At 39.8% G+C, this 15,901-nt stretch overlaps 1 protein-coding gene across 1 annotated transcript; it reads left to right on the forward strand.

Annotated features, from left to right (window-relative positions):
• LOC134190105 (tetratricopeptide repeat protein 29-like) lies at positions 1–15,901 on the forward strand. Its single transcript, XM_062658530.1, has 7 exons — positions 1–160; positions 5,686–5,871; positions 5,927–6,069; positions 6,128–6,191; positions 6,259–6,341; positions 6,957–7,048; positions 15,284–15,901. The coding sequence occupies exons 1-7, from the start codon at positions 61–63 to the stop codon at positions 15,744–15,746; spliced, it is 1,131 nt and encodes a 376-aa protein (XP_062514514.1). The 5' UTR covers positions 1–60; the 3' UTR covers positions 15,747–15,901.

Here is a 15,901-nt window from a genome sequence, read left to right on the forward strand (position 1 = left end):
CCGGCCTTTTAAAGAGCCAATAAACAAAATCAGAGTCTAACCTACGATGCTTACGCAGTCATGATGTCATGCACTTCTAGCTCTCAGTTTCTGCAATGCGAAAAGTCAAGACAACTATTTAGGGTCTGCAGTATTCTCAAGAAACTTAAGAATCAACGAGGTAACTATTAAGTTCTTAGGAATATTGCTAATTGGTAAATTTTGACCTATTATTGTGTTACTGCATACCGACAGTGGGATGTCTCTATAATTTTGTCCAAGTCTGTACTCTAATTTCATAAATTTTTGGCGATCTAAATTTTGGGCAAAATAGGGTGGCCGCTATTACAGCGTACATTAATTTTCAGCCTAAGGTGGTTTACAGGAACCTTCACATACTAAATACAGTACTAGATGCATATCATATCATTCGGCGCGTGCTAAACTACTACTACATAAGTAGTCTCGAGTAGCCAGCCCCTCCCCATTTTTTATTAGCACGGCATGTGGTGTGGAAGCTCAAATTTTTGGTTTTAGGTGTCAAAGTCCCATGATACTTATGTTGTGTGTGTGCTCTGGAGAGCTGCCTCACAGAGGCGTCTCAATTCTTGACAAGTAGGCAACAGATGTACTTGAATACCACTGCTGCTGTTTTCATTGCAAAAGGGAGATCAGTGGCACTGGTTCTCACCGAGAACATGACAGTTGTGATCTCTGACAGTCACTGGCACGGCCAGAAAGGTGCTCTTATTGCAGTTTCTACTGAGATTGCACCTGCAATTCGCTTTCTGTACAATTGTCTCTACGGAGGCATAGACAATAGGTGAGGAGCTGATGTTTGCTTTCTAGAGAAAGTGCAAGAGGGTGTAATGTAGTAGTACTTTCACAACTTTATTTGTTTGGTCAAAGTGCTGACAGTTGCCCAGACTTTTGGCAAACATGTGAATGTGCTTACAGTACATATACTAATAGTCTAGTAATGTCTGTTTTGAATGTTTCAGAAGAAACCAATCCAACATTTGAATGGGCATTAAATTTGGGTGGACATTTAATTTGGGCATTGCAGACCCTTCGCCGAAATTGCCGAAATTAAATGTATGCCAAACATTTACGAAATTAGAGCATATGGATATCCCAGGAGGACCTGCCTTCACTCGTACGCGAATTTCTCTGCAACGGCTCATTGGACCTCCACCAAAATTAAGCTGCCCATTCCTGACCTTGGACGGTATGCATGGAGCGTGTTGTTTATTACCGCCGATGTCAAAAAAGACAAGATATTTTTAGTAGGATATCTGGGTATTTAAAAATACACCTCCCTTTGGTTTGCCCGAGTATGCGCGACGAATACCTGCCACATTCAATACGCCTGTTCCCTGCAACGGCAGCAACGACTTCGAAGTGACAATGGGACTGTCGAAATGGCTTCAAGAAGACCCGCCAAAGAGACGTGTGACTGTGTTTGCATTGAATCCAACCTACACGTTTCCTGCACCGAGCGCTACACGGGGAGTGTGAAAACGGAGAGCAAACAGTTTGCTAAATCATGCCTGCTGCATGTCAAGCTACTGTATCCTATGGGTGAGTAAGAAACTGCATGTGAATTTCAATTTTCTGTTGCCCAGGTATATATCTCTAAACGAGAAAGTTGCTGCACATTTCTCGGAACAGGACACTCAGTTACATTTTCATTTGTGTTCAATGGGATATTAACTAATTAGCACATTCCAGTTTATTCGAACGCACGCCCACACCAGTCATTCGAACTGAATCCACACAGGGAGTGTGTTGATTTTTACCAAAAAAATTGCACGTGACGTGTCTACACATGCTTAAACTGAGTCTTCCATTATACCACTACATTACTCTGCCTGCAAGAAGGACAGGTCATGCATCTAGTATACTTTATACAACTTTGGTCTTTACTCACAACCTGAAAAAGGTGATGCCTAAGCACCTCAGGCACCACACGCTGGATCTGCTACTGCGTTTGCACTTATCCACAAGCTACATATCCATACATGCATACCTAGACCCGCTGTGTACATACTTAGCTAGATTCCTGCACGTGTGACAACGACTGGTTGAGACATCCCTACTTAACATAGGACTGATTAATAGTGTATGACCATCTGCTAGAAGAGTAGACAAAGACATGAATAGGCAAACCGGTAAAATGCAAGCCTGCGTAGTACTTGAATGCTATCGGTAGCTAGGTAGACCACTATACAGAAATTAAATGCTGTTGTTCTAAGCGTCAGTGGTAAGTTTGATCAATTAATTTAATCAGAAACCCTTTTGTCCACTAGATTCAAATTACATGGACATGTGACTCACACGTGAAGCCTTGGTACATGTATTCTGATATTTGATTAGAGTGATTTCCTAGTCCACAAGTTGGACCCTGCCTACAAATCTTGGGGCTATAGCTCGCGGTCTAACCCTAGCCATGCTACACGCCTACTTTAACTACTTCGATATTTTAAGGTGAGGTAAGAAATGAGGTTTTTTGGATTTAGAAGTGATGTTTTGTTTAGCACTTGGCTAGAGTGCCGTCAACGGCACTTTAGTACCCAGACCTTGGAGTTCTGGCAGCCATGTTACCTGCTGCTGCTGTGCATCAACAGCAATGTAAATGGAGTTTAGCGCTTTAGGAACTTAGAATTTAAAATATATATATATTTTAAAAAAAGTTTAATTGTAGCCTTTTGTCCTCTGCGGTTCTCTGTCGTGGCTCTACCTGCACATGCCCATCTTTGCCTTTCCTCCATCCAGATTTGATCTTGACCCCTCGTCTCATGGAGTTGCTTTGTCAATTTCAAGCTGTGATGGATCTAGTTGGTAGGTAGCGTTCTATTCTGCTATATATTATGTAGTATTCCTCATCCAGAGAGTGCGGTGGGAGTCTCTCGTGAATGACATTGCTGTATCTTCCAGATCTAATGGAACTTTCCCGAACTCCTTAAATGAAAAGCTGCCATATGAAAGACTCAGTGTTGCACTTGATTGGATAAGGATATCATTGTAACCACCAAACTCTGCTAGACTTTTGGACATGCGCAGTCTGTGCAGCCTACGTGAGTCTCCATGATCGCTATGCGAGTCTTCCGTGATGACTACGCGAATCCTCTGTGATTGCTACGTATATATGCTTATATTTTAGGCTCAAACGCTATTCAAAGAGGTATAGTCAAATGCCATGTAAAGATTCATTGTCAGGTAGCCTGTCAAATGGTGATTACGCTGAACATGGTTTGTACTTTGGTCTGTAGCAAGAACGTATGTTCTACTTGTGTTGTCTGTACCGCTAAGTAGCTATGTAGACGTCAAATGCATATCAAAACTGCAAGTTTCTTTTCCGAATTTTTGCATTTTCTTTGTGCCTTGTTCAAATTGAAGAGCGTTGCTGTTGTTTCTGTTCCTCCTGTGACGTCAAGGGTAGAAATGGGAAGCAGATATCCGGCTTCGACCGGAAGCGAAAAAGAGGTCACTATTGTAATGCTAAGACGACGTAAGAAAATTCTGAAAAAGAATTGCAAACAGGCACAATACATTAGAAAGAACACATCTAAAGAGAAAACTCATATCGCATTAGGACCGTGGTACCCTCCCTTAAAGGGTAACTACAATGCAAAAATAGGTTGGAAATTGATAGTTCTAGTTGCATTCTCGACAGGAAAATAGTTTAAGTGCGTGTTAGCTGCTGTCATCAAATAGAATGTCTATAAAACATTAGCTGTAACAGCAGTGTTCTCGCTGGACATTTTGGGAGTGTGGTAAGATGGGCGTGTCGACGACGCATGCAGTCTGCTCTTTACAGCTGCACGGTCTAAGACAGACATGCGCACTTGAGCCCAATCTCATGTGAGGTCGATTTTGTATTGTGACTATTGCATGTAACATACGTTCAAGTTTCCTGGCAAGGAAATCAACTTTGATCGCTAGTAAGCCCTTCTTCACAATGTTTATAGATTGTGCATGTGCAACTTTAATGGACGAAACTCTGTCTAGTCAGGCGTTGATTGACGTGACAACTGTTGTTGCTTCGCAAAAAGCCATGACTAGTCTAGAGTAGATTCTAGGTGCTACACTTCCTGGACAAGAGTGTGCTTTCCGGGTCACTGGAAGGGCATTTGGGAATAAAATCAGAGGCAGCACATCCAGGACTGCAACCACAACACTTCTACTTTTGGAACGAGACTATCATCCTTGTTTTTTGTAAGAACCTGGATTTGTGTATTGTCACTTTTCCTAAGTAATATAGTATTGTGTTTCAGTAGTATGGAATCTCAAAACATTCCTTAGCTGTATAACTTTGGACTCCCATTTACCATTTTTGAGCGTGGCGCCCTCTTACTGGAGCATGGTGCAGCGTCACGCTGCAACACTGTAGCGAGAACCCTGTCTGTTAGACCCAAGTGTACTCCAATTGAGGCTAGAGACATACAGAGATGTTCAGAGTCAATGGTTTTGTTTCCTGCTAACAATGGGGACGATAACGACTGTTTAGCGTGTCACTACCACAACTATTGTGAATCAAATGAATCTTGAGAACTACATAACCACTGCATGGATGATGACAAAACTTGACTGAGGCCTGGAAGAACGAGTGTTGGTACCAAATTAGAAGCGGTTCTATCTGGGTGTTCATTTCATCTCAATCATACACATTGATAGACACACATTCATATAACTGTGAGTTTGAATGCTACCCCAGTGGGGCACTAATCAAGCATGGAGCACAATTTGAGCATGCACAATTTGAGCATGGGGCACAATTGAGCATGGGGCATTATTTGTGGAAATACAGGAACAGTTTTTTCACAGAAAAAGCTTCGTCGTTCTAAAGCTTTCATGGACGTGAGTCAGCCTGCCAAGTTTGAACAGGCTGGCTGCTGCGACTACAACTTGTTATTACAATAACCAGCAGAAAAATGGACTTCCTATCCACGCTCCGAAACGACTAGATGTGCAGTGCAGACAGTTACGATACCACGTTGATGTAGACTTGTTTTTCGGCTTGTACTCTTGGAAGATTATGCATAACTAGAGATTGATATATAGCAGCTGGGTGTCGGCAACTTTGTACTTTTGTAGATGCCACTGTTGTTGTTGTAGCGGGCATGACATTTGCATATGTGGACACAGAAGCCCTAAGGTTTTATTGCGAGCCATTGTACAAATTTTATACGGAATTGTTTTATCTGAATGCTCACGCATGCATTCTTCGCAACTAGTGTTGCTCTGCCCATTGTGTGAAACGGCTCTCTTTTATGACAGATGTCTAATACATGTTCAGACGAATGGAACTCCTCTCTAGCACAGGACATCTCCTCAGTCGATGACACAGCATTGCAAAAATAAGAAAACGAAGGAAACAGCAAAGAAGAAGCGAAATCGCACAACAGCCGAATGTATGATCGAGAAGTTAAGTCTTCGCTGTGAAATAGCCGGTCAAATGGGCTATCTTTTGGTTCAACCTATAGGGGCATGGAAAAGGGCTTCACATGACTGGAGGATTTATCAGTTTTATGGTTTTCTTGTATTAGTCGTTTTGTTTGTGTGTCTTTGCTTAAATTTTATCTAAACCACCAATTCCTATAGCTTGTACAGTGTGAGACAGTCGATTTTCTTTTTACCGTTTTTTAAATAGATCAGATGATTTAGCGGCCATCATTTTGTACACCTACTGTTTGCATGCTGTAGGAGACATGGAGTATGTCTTTGAATCACTTCAGGCTGTGGCTGCATACTTTGAAAAGACTGGTGACACATGGCTTGGTGACCATTTTCATAAACGTTGTCTTGAAACGAGTCGAGAAATCAAGAATGATGAACGAAGAAAAGAAGCTGAAGCTCATTGCAACATGGGTCTTTCTCATGAAGCCAAGGGTTAGCCACTGTGATGTAAAACATGTGAACAAACTTTGTATAAAGCATATTATAGGAGTGCTCTCAGAGGCTGTCAGTCATTTTGAGCAGTTTTATGCCTTGTCAAATGGTAAAGAATGGTATACTCAAAATGGACAGAATTTTGAGACATTAGCATCTGACTGCCTTTGTCGTATCTACACAACCATAGCTGAAGAAGTGATCATTAGTATGGAATGCTAAGTTGTGCAAGTAATTGGTACTTGTCATTTCACAGGTAGATGGCAACAGTCGAGAGGTCATAGATTACTTACTCAAAGCATATGAAATGGCTAAAGCAGGTGAGCATTGGGTTCATTGGGTGTTTGAACTTTGTTGTATCCTTTTTTTGTACTATTTATATTTTAGTTGACAGTCAAGCTGAAGCTCTGGCAAGCTACAGATTGGGAAGTGCCTTTGAATCCACAGGCGATTCCAAAACAGCTATTAATGTATTTGTTGACATATTATATAAGATGAAACATTGGCAGGAATTTATTTTGGCAGTTTGCTAAAATTGATGGTAAAAGCATATTGGTGGATTTAATTTTGGTGGTTTAATTGACATTGTTGTTGGATAATTGATATGTGTACGATATTCTCTACCCACTAGATAAGTGGCTGCATCATGGAGGAGTTTGTGATTAGGGAATTTAACCCGCATGACTCCACCTGCTTCATCGATAGCTTCATGGCTTCATTCTCATGTTCAACCTCCTTGCTAGACAGGGAAGGCACAATAGACAGCAAGCAGGGGTTACCATCTTGTCGCCTCATCTATGTGACGTACCACCACATCGTCATGATGCCTGGTCCACATGAGTAATGATGTCAACATATCCCAGTGGCCAAATTAATGGTGGATTTTATATTAGCACTTGAGGAAAAAATCTGCCAATCTGCCAAAATCAGTGCTCTGCCAATATTTTTTTATCTTATATGGTAAATTATAGCAAACATTGTTAAAATTAAACTATAATTATTGCATGCAAACAAAAAATGTATGCAAACAAAATTTGCAGATTTTATGTTTGCTTAATTATGGTAATATATTTTCTTTGTTACAGTACCACAAAATCTACCTGGAGAAGTGTAAACATAATGAAAATGATGTTGGACTAGGTGCTGCTTGCCAAGCACTTGCAAGATCTTATGAAAGGTCGGCAGCTCTTATACTTGCTATCTTTTTAATTAGTAACAGTAGATTAGTACTACCTGTGTTGCTGGAAATGGGTGTAGGGGCTGAGTTTTATTTGCTACTCTTGAATTTGGTTTGGCATTTATATAGGCCACTTACATATGCCCTATGTGGGCATAACCACTTTACTCCGCCATTTTGGTGGTATGACTACAACATTCACTGTAGAGGAAGAAGCTATTTTGTTGTCAGAACATGCTCATGGTGTTTCCCAGGAAGCAAGGCAAAGATGTTGAGCTAAGCTAGAGAAAATTGGGATGCAGCATTGATTCATACTTAACTGGAATTCTATTTCTCGCACTCGCATTGGCCCACTTTTGCTCATGTCTTACAGTGATATTTGCTGTTTCTTGGTTGCCAGTGAGCATCTTCCAGTGGATAAAACGCAGCAAGCCTTCAAGAGCCTAGATGGTTATCGGATGAAATGTTTGAAAGGATGGATGAGCTCACTCGCCTAGTATCCAAGCTATAGCTGTGCAATGCTACTATAGTAGGACACTGCTAGCATGGTGCAGTCGTCGTCTCTTTAGCTGTGAAAACTGCACGCATTTTCATCATGCTTTGCTGTATTTGCTTCTGAGGAGAAAGTGTAGGTAAATGAGAACGAAGAGGGAATGTAGTCCACGTGACTGAGCGTGACATACATAGTCAACCACACACACATCCATATAGGCACAGACTGGAAGTCAGTTAACCTCTATGTGGTTTGAGTATGTTACTTGCTAAGTCACATAACTCTTACAAAGTCTCGTTTGTTATGGCTCATGGCTGAAACAATTATTTGTTCTTATTGAATCTTAATTTGTAGTTGAGAAATGTGATCAGTTTCGGGTTTGTTGTGAAGAGTTTGGTGACTAACTTGTCCAATTCTTGACTTGCAAATTAATGTGACAACATAATATCCAATGAAGAAGTTGTGTCTGTTAAAGCGTTGTTGATATTGAGTATGGCGTTAGTTGTAATGTTATAGGTAGTGTTGCTTGTTTCTCTAAATTATTGAACACTATATTTATATATTGAATTTCAAAGAAGGAAGTTGCATGTAATTTCTTGTTATGATTGGGTTTGAATTGTTTGATTTACAGATTTTAAGCTGCTTTCAGAAAGTCTTTGTAGTTGTTATTTGTCTTATAAAAAATTAAGCCAGTATTTAGTTGAAGATTTAAGGTTTTTGCATGCAACACTGTTCCTGTTTATCATAGCTGCAATAAAAAATCATTGCTGTAATGCTCATGGAGGTTTTGTTGACAGCACAGCAGTTAGTTCTGTAATTGAACTAGTGAATGCAGAGCATGATCAGATGACAACCGAGATCTTAGGCAAGGAAATTAGGACTCTGCACTGTCAAGAGGGAACTTAGGAATAGGAATTAAACATTGGAGAAAAAGCATTTGTATGCCATAACTATTGTATATGCCATTCAACTAGTTTATTCATATTATGTGGGAGATTAGAAAGTAGTCTTCAGTTATGGTCGTCAGAACAAATAGGCTTTGCTTTACAGATGTACCTGGTGCATAGGCTGTCACTTATCAATTGGTTTTGCATCTTAACAGAATGAGGTGGAGTCCTTGGTGATATGGGCATTATGTTTTTAATTAAGAATGCTTTTCATACTTTTGTTTAATTAAGTGTCTTTAATTAATATGAATTCTACTACTCACTGAATCCAGGTGAGTTAATACCAGTTTTATTGCACTTATTGTTAGAAGAGTTCTTGATCCAACTGTTATTACATTTCAGTGGAAGAAACGGTCCATTTAAAATTTGGCACAGTTTAACATCTTTGTGTAATGATGCTGTTATAGATCAATATTAATGTCTGACATATACGGTTGCAGCTCTGTCATTCTAATGAGTAATCAGCCTTGTCTTGTTACGGTTGTTACGCTTGTTACTGTTTGGGTCTACTGTATAGTTGCAGTTATTTACAATAAATTGTGTTCCTCTATACCGTGCCTGCAACGCTATAAAATTGGTGACGAGATGGGATCCAATTTTGAATTCTTTGATCCAAAGAAAGATCAATGGAATTCTTGGAGCGGACGGTTTGGACAATGGCTTATACTTAGTCCACATTCAAAAGGAGAGAACGCCACTACAATGATGTAAGCTGCTGTATGCTTGTATATAGGTACTTTTGAAGGTCAATCTATCAAGCTGTTGGGATTTTTCAAAGCGGTTGTGAGGCAAGAGGATTTGTCAAACAAGTCTACAGTCATATTATTTATGTTTCCAGTAAAGTTGTCAATATTATTGGTAGAGGTGCTCTTTTCACACTGAATATTTACATCCATTCAAGACAGGTCATATTGTGGCTACCAACAATTGAATTCTGGTCAGTTACAAGATATTACTGACATGAGTTCTGAGTTATTCAAAACAGGTTTGGGTTGTTGCACAAACTGCAGTGTCATTGGCAGTAAGAGAAGATGCAGTGCCAAAATTTTGCAAGCTTAGAATAATACCTTTTGCATTGAAGCCATTGGTTGGAGCTGAGTTAGATCGATTATTAGCTGAAGGTGTGATCGAGAAGATAAACTATTCAGAATGGGCTTCACCAATGGTGGTGGTCAACCAGGGGAAGGATCCTATTTGGGTAAATCCAGTTATCAAAACTGATGTATTATATCTAATGCCATTACCAGAAGAGCTGTTCCACAAACTTAATTGAGGTGTCAGATTCTTGATATTAAACCTTGCTGATGCATATTTGCAGATTGAGTTGAATGAGGACTCCAAGCGTTGTGTGGTCATTGATACACCTCAAGGTCTTTACCAATTAATATAGAAGATTACTGTTTGGATTGAGTAGTGCACCAACACTGTTCCAGAAAATGATGGATAACACAGCGGGAAATGTGCCTGGAGTAGTTTGTTACTTTACTTGGACGATTGTGTAGTTACGGGAAGAACTGAACAGGAGCAGCTGGTAAATCTAAAACAAGTAATGGAAAAATTGAGGAGTTTTGGATTCAAATTGAAACTAGAAAAATGCAATTTTTTTAGTTATCTGAGTGCTTGGGTCATGTTGTTTCTGGAAAAGGAATACTGTATTTCTTCGATTGCGGTGTTTATTTTTTAGCTAGGACTTTAACTGTGGCATTTAAATGAGGGTGGCATTTAATTGAGGGCAGTGTTTATTTGTTAAAGGCTCTCTCTCTGTCTGTGCTTTAGGAGTGTTATGCTGTAGGTTTGACACTTTTCCAAGAGAACCACACCGTATTGGCACACATTTCACACTTTGAGACATCATGTGGTGAAACAGTATCCGAGTAGTCTAAAAAACGTTTGCCACATGTATGCTTCCAAAGAAGTCATACGATTTTTTCTGCGGCATTTATATTTTATTTGTACTCTTTGCTGCGGCGTTTAAACGAGGGCAGTGTTTAAACGAGGGCGGTGTTTAATCGAAGAAATACTGTTTGTCTATTACCAGCTAAGATTAAAGCAATTACAGATATGCCTCAACCCAAGAATACCAAAGAACTTTGATCTTTTTTGCGGATGGTTACATAGTTTTGCGTAGCCAGACTCTTCCCACCAACATCCTGCCGGCGAGAAAGGGTCTGAGGAAGTGCTTTCTATAGGTTTGTTTTGCTGCCGTCATTATCCCACCGCATTCTGGTGGGTAAACAGGTGTTTAAACAGTCTTTGGTGGGCTATCAAAACTGATAATGAACACGTCAACAAGCGTGTAGCAGATGTCATATCGTGACGTCAAAGTTGTTTTAGCGTTCCAATAACAACACCTGCAGCAGCGAGACTCACAGTTTGCGCTCTACATTTGTCCGAGCAACGGACGAGGAGGCGTAGCAGAAAACCGCTGTTAGTAAGGTGTGAGTGCAGTTGGAACAAGCAATTAATTGCATGAATGCGTACATGCTCATTGTCGTCGTCGTGTTCCAACTGCACTCACACCTCACTAACGGCAGTTTTTAAGCTACGCCTGCTCGTCTGTTGCTCAGACAAATGTAGAGCGCAAACTACGAGTCTCACTGTTGCAGGTGTTGTTGTTATTGGAACGCTACAACAACTACGACATCACGATATGACATCTGCTACATGCATATTGTCGTGTTCATTTTGAATTTTGATAGCCCACCAAAGATTGTTTAACACCTTGCTACCCCACCAGAATGTGGTGGGATAATGACAGCGGCAGAATAATTCTATGCAAAAGCACTTCCCCAGACCCTTTCTCACCGGCAGGATGTAGGCGGGAAGGGTCTAACTACGCAAGACTAGTGGTTACATACTATGGTCATTTTTTGCCTAACCTGGCTACACAATGTGCAATATTAGCTTGGATGATTGTGTAGTTACAGGAGAACTGAACAGGAGCGTCTAGTAAATCTAAATCGAGTAATGGAAAAATTGAGGAGTTCTAGATTTAAATTGAAACTAGAAAATGGCACTTTCTTAGTCATCGTTTGAGTATCCGGGTCATGTTATTTCTGGAAAAGGAATATTACCAGCTAAGATTAAAGCAATTACAGATATGCCTCAACCCAAGAATACCAAAGAACTTTGATCTTTCTTGGGGATGATTACATACTATGGTCATTTGTACACAATGTGCAATATTTAATGATCTATGGCATAAGGGAGCAAAGTAGAAATGGACTGAATTACATTTGAAAGCAGTGAGTGACATTAAAGGAGAAGTCTCACGAAATAATAAACTTGCTGAAGAAACATGCAAGTCCTAGTATCTTCATGCAGGAAGCTTATGGTCCAGCCAGCCACAGAAGCAGAGAATGGGCCACTAGTTGTTCAAACGATTCCCCGAATGTAGCATGAAGAGTTACTCTCTGTCCTCGTTTGGAAGTAAATACTTTAGGTTTCATCGTACCAAGTGCTCCTAATGCACCCAAAATGCAGCGAGACATGATCTATGAACTGATCTAAGAAGGGTCTTCTTTTGAGGCTTCACGGTTGTATTGACAAATGCAGCGAGACATGATCTATGAACTAATCTAAGAAAGGTCTTCTTTTGAGGCTCCACGGTTGTATTGACAAAGTCAGTACTTGCATGATAAGTTTGGGGTATCTGTTTGCTTTTGTCAATAAATCACAATTTGCCACCATATGTCTCACAATTCTTACCCTGAAAAGTGCACAGGTATCTGTCTTCCTTGCTAACCAGCAATCAGAGTTACTCTGATGGCACATATGAGTACTAAACACGCCCACACAGGTAATTTTAATGCTTTTTTCTTTGTTACAGTAAATGTGTTCAGTAAACGGTTGCAAAGGGTTGTGTCATGAAGTGACAACTTTCATCTGAGAGATGGTTGATTTTGGTGAGAGTTCTCCTTTAAAGAATACATCTGCAGAAAGATTGACCCATTATGATCTAAGTGTACCTATATCTGTGGCTTGTGATGCTAGTTCTGTGGGAATAGGAGCTGTGAATTTTCACACATTCCCAGATGGGAGAGACTCTTGGCTCATCCATCACCAAGTTGTCAAAGGCAGAGAAATTATGCACAAGTCCAAAGGAAAGGTTTGGCTATTGTTTATGGAGTACAAGAATTCAGACAATATATGCTAGCTCGGAAGTTTACATTATTGACAGACCATAAACTGTTTGTCACTATTTTCACGAGAGATTGAAAAACAGCCCAAAGATGACATCTAGTAGGTTGCAACGATGGGCTATCATCTTGTCTGCTGACAATTATGAGGTACAATATTGACCATCTGTGAAACATGGAAATGCAGATGGGCTAATTGATTGCCTGTGAACACAGGTAATGATCACACAGATGAAGAAGAAGCAATTGTTTGTGCATTGGAGAAACAACAATTGGAAAGTATTCCTCTAGAAGCTCAAGACATTGCCACAGCTACAAATCAAGATCAAGCATGGGATACGGCAGCATGGCAAACTCCTTCAGACAAATTATACTACCAAAGATGAAGGTATTGCTAATTCTAATTTAGCCTTCTTCTATTTGAGTTCAAAGAAACCATGACCATGGACAAACACAAAACAGGAGATTTCGAAAATGTTGGTAGGAGAAGATGTGTGGGTACGAAATTTCCAGTCAGGGGAACGATTGATTAGAGGAGTAGTAAAATCACGGGTATGAATGTTATGTATGAAGTGACTGTAAGAGGAAATGGAGTGGGCTTTTCATGTAAATCAGTTATGGACACGTATAGTGCCAGATGTAAGGTGCCGTCTAAGAATGAGTGTTGGAGCTGACACTAATCACTAGAAGGCTAGAGATGTTCCAGTGGAACAAGTGAAGTCTCCAGAACAGGTACAAGTATCTGGCAGGTCTAAAAGAATCAGAAAGCCAAGACGACCATGGTCCCCAGACGGTCATTAGCTAGATCGAGGGGAGTAATGTTATAGATCAATATTAATATCTATGATATATAAGGTTGCAGCTCTGTCATTCTAATCAGTCTTGTCACGGTTGTTATGCTTGTTACAGTTTGGTTCTAAAGTATAGTTGCATAGTTATTTACAATAAATTGCATGTTCTCCAATACCGTACCTGCGACGCTATAAAAAATGCAAATTTGACAGATGTGTTCTGGCTATTAAAAGTCAATAGAATTTGAATACAAATTCATTTTACACTATGGAGAATATAGGTACGAACCAGTGAGCATTACTGTGCTGAGAAATGCAACCATTGTAGACCGATATGTCAAAATTTGGAAGACATTTTAGCTAGTTCAGAACTCAGATGTTGTACTATAAGGCTTGACGCAAATATTACATTTAGTTGGCTTATCTGAACCTGACATTGTAAGCTTTTTTTGTGGATAAGTGAAGAACGAGACAATAATACCAAGTTGTGATAGTAGGCAGCCCTAGCTCTAAGCTCAGGTTTTGCTTCATTAGCCATTGGCAAGTAAAGGAAAAGTTTGTACAGTAGCCAGCAAGAAGTTTATCAACCACCATTTCCCCTCCCCAGTTGTGAAGAGTACGTTGTACTGATAATTAGTGTAAAACATGATTCAGTAGCACTCGGTTCCTGAGCAAAGATACAGTAGCACTGAGCAAGATAAATTTGGTGCATAAATAATTGATTAACAGGGACTGGTTGTGATGTTCCCAGAATTTTCATGATTTGCAGTCACAGTGTAGAAAAAGAATGATCATCTGTTGGTCAACCAACTGTTTGGTCTTGATATACACATGCATGCATATATCCACATGTGGGTGCTGTGGCACAATGAGATCTTTTGCCTAGTATGCTGCACTATGAGGTGCAGACGTTGCAGCGAAAAGATCTTGTGAAAATGGTCTGTCTTCTCTTACGCAGGTACATGTCAAATCTTCATAGACCTTGGTTAAAACCAAACTTGCAAACTATTGATTGCTTTAGATTTAATGCTTGATACACTAATTTGTATTGAATTTATGTGCATAAGCAGCATGCCACATATTGACCACGTACATCTATTTGGTTTTCTGTTTAATTAGTGCTGCTGCTTTGTGATACAACGTCTCCACAGACAGAGATTTGTTTCACTGTGGAGAGCAATTTAAAGACCCATTCTTCACGCACGGAGCTCCTTGTTGCATTACCGGGGTTTATTTATCTCAACATTTTTGTCTGTGTTATAGCAGTTACTCTAGTTACTACGGTAATGCTAGAACTTGCCACTAGCATTAGCAATTTTCTGATTACTGGCCACCTAAGAATTTAGTCTTCATGCATGACTACTAAAATAGTTGCCCCTTAGAGGGTTTCCAGGGATTGGGGCTCAAACAAGCTTCATGTCCACATTTGGGCAATGGTAAGAATGATAGTTTGAAAGTTTGCAAGCATTTTAAGTTGCTGCTCCAGGTCTGAAACTCAAGGTCAAAATGAATTAAGCACTATAATTGTTATATCTTGTCATTTTGTACGTGTTTACACTTTTCAACTTATTAACCTTTTATTAAGTTATACCTTTTAACTGACTTTGCCACTGGTTGGTCAGTAATGTTGTACAATCAGGTGGTATGACACTATTGACTGTATTATGCCTATTTGTCGTAAGCACATCATTAACAAAATATGTTTGACTTCTTTGTAATGTAGTTATGATACTTAGAGGTCAATTAATGCAAGAAAGTTGATTAATTAGAATCACTGAGATTCAGTGAATGTACAGTTAACTGATAACTATGAAAAGATGTATATGAAATCAATTTTCAAGAATATACTTTTGTTTCTTGTGTAGTCTTGGTGACTTGGAGAATGCAGCTCGATATCTTGAGATGTATGTTGAAGTTACTGATCGCATAGGGGAAGATGAACATGCCTGTCAGGCTCGAAACTCGCTTGGTGTTTTGTACAACACACTTGGCGAGTTCAGAAAGGCAGTGGAGTGTTTCAGCACATCATATGAATCTGCCAAAAACCTGGGAGATAAACATACACTTGCTGCAAATCGTGTCCACTGTGGCGCCAGTGCAGCTCATCGTTTCTTGGCAGGATATTCAAGTGTTGTTGGCAGTTTTGAAGTCAGCTCATTACTGACATGGAAGGACAAAAGAGAGCAAGTTTCAATGATCGCCTTAGAAACAGATGCTGCAACAATTCAAGCCAGAAAAGAATCCAGTCCTGATATGAAGTCAAGTGCACATGAAGTGCAGCTACAAGAAACAGTAGAGGACGTTCAGGTAGATATAGAACACAACTGATCAATGTATTTGACTATCTTGTCCACATAGGCAATGCAACCACATGCATACAGTTAGCAAAAGTAGTGTACAAATGAGAGGATGTGAAGCAAGTTGCATATCTGCTTGTGTAACTCAAAGAGTTTCATCTTTGGTAAAAGAGCCATAGAAGTTTA

The sequence above is a fragment of the Corticium candelabrum genome, chromosome 14, assembly GCF_963422355.1.
Source record: "Corticium candelabrum chromosome 14, ooCorCand1.1, whole genome shotgun sequence".
NCBI classification, from domain to species: domain Eukaryota; kingdom Metazoa; phylum Porifera; class Homoscleromorpha; order Homosclerophorida; family Plakinidae; genus Corticium; species Corticium candelabrum.

Excerpts from the sequence above, each read along its gene's own strand:
- LOC134190105 (XM_062658530.1), top strand. The coding sequence starts at position 61 with ATGATGTCATGCACTTCTAGCTCTCAGTTTCTGCAATGCGAAAAGTCA. Across the intron at positions 6,192-6,258 it reads ATATGAAATGGCTAAAGCAG|TTGACAGTCAAGCTGAAGCT; the intron begins GTGAGCATTGGG and ends TTTATATTTTAG. Across the intron at positions 6,342-6,956 it reads ATTCCAAAACAGCTATTAAT|TACCACAAAATCTACCTGGA; the intron begins GTATTTGTTGAC and ends TCTTTGTTACAG.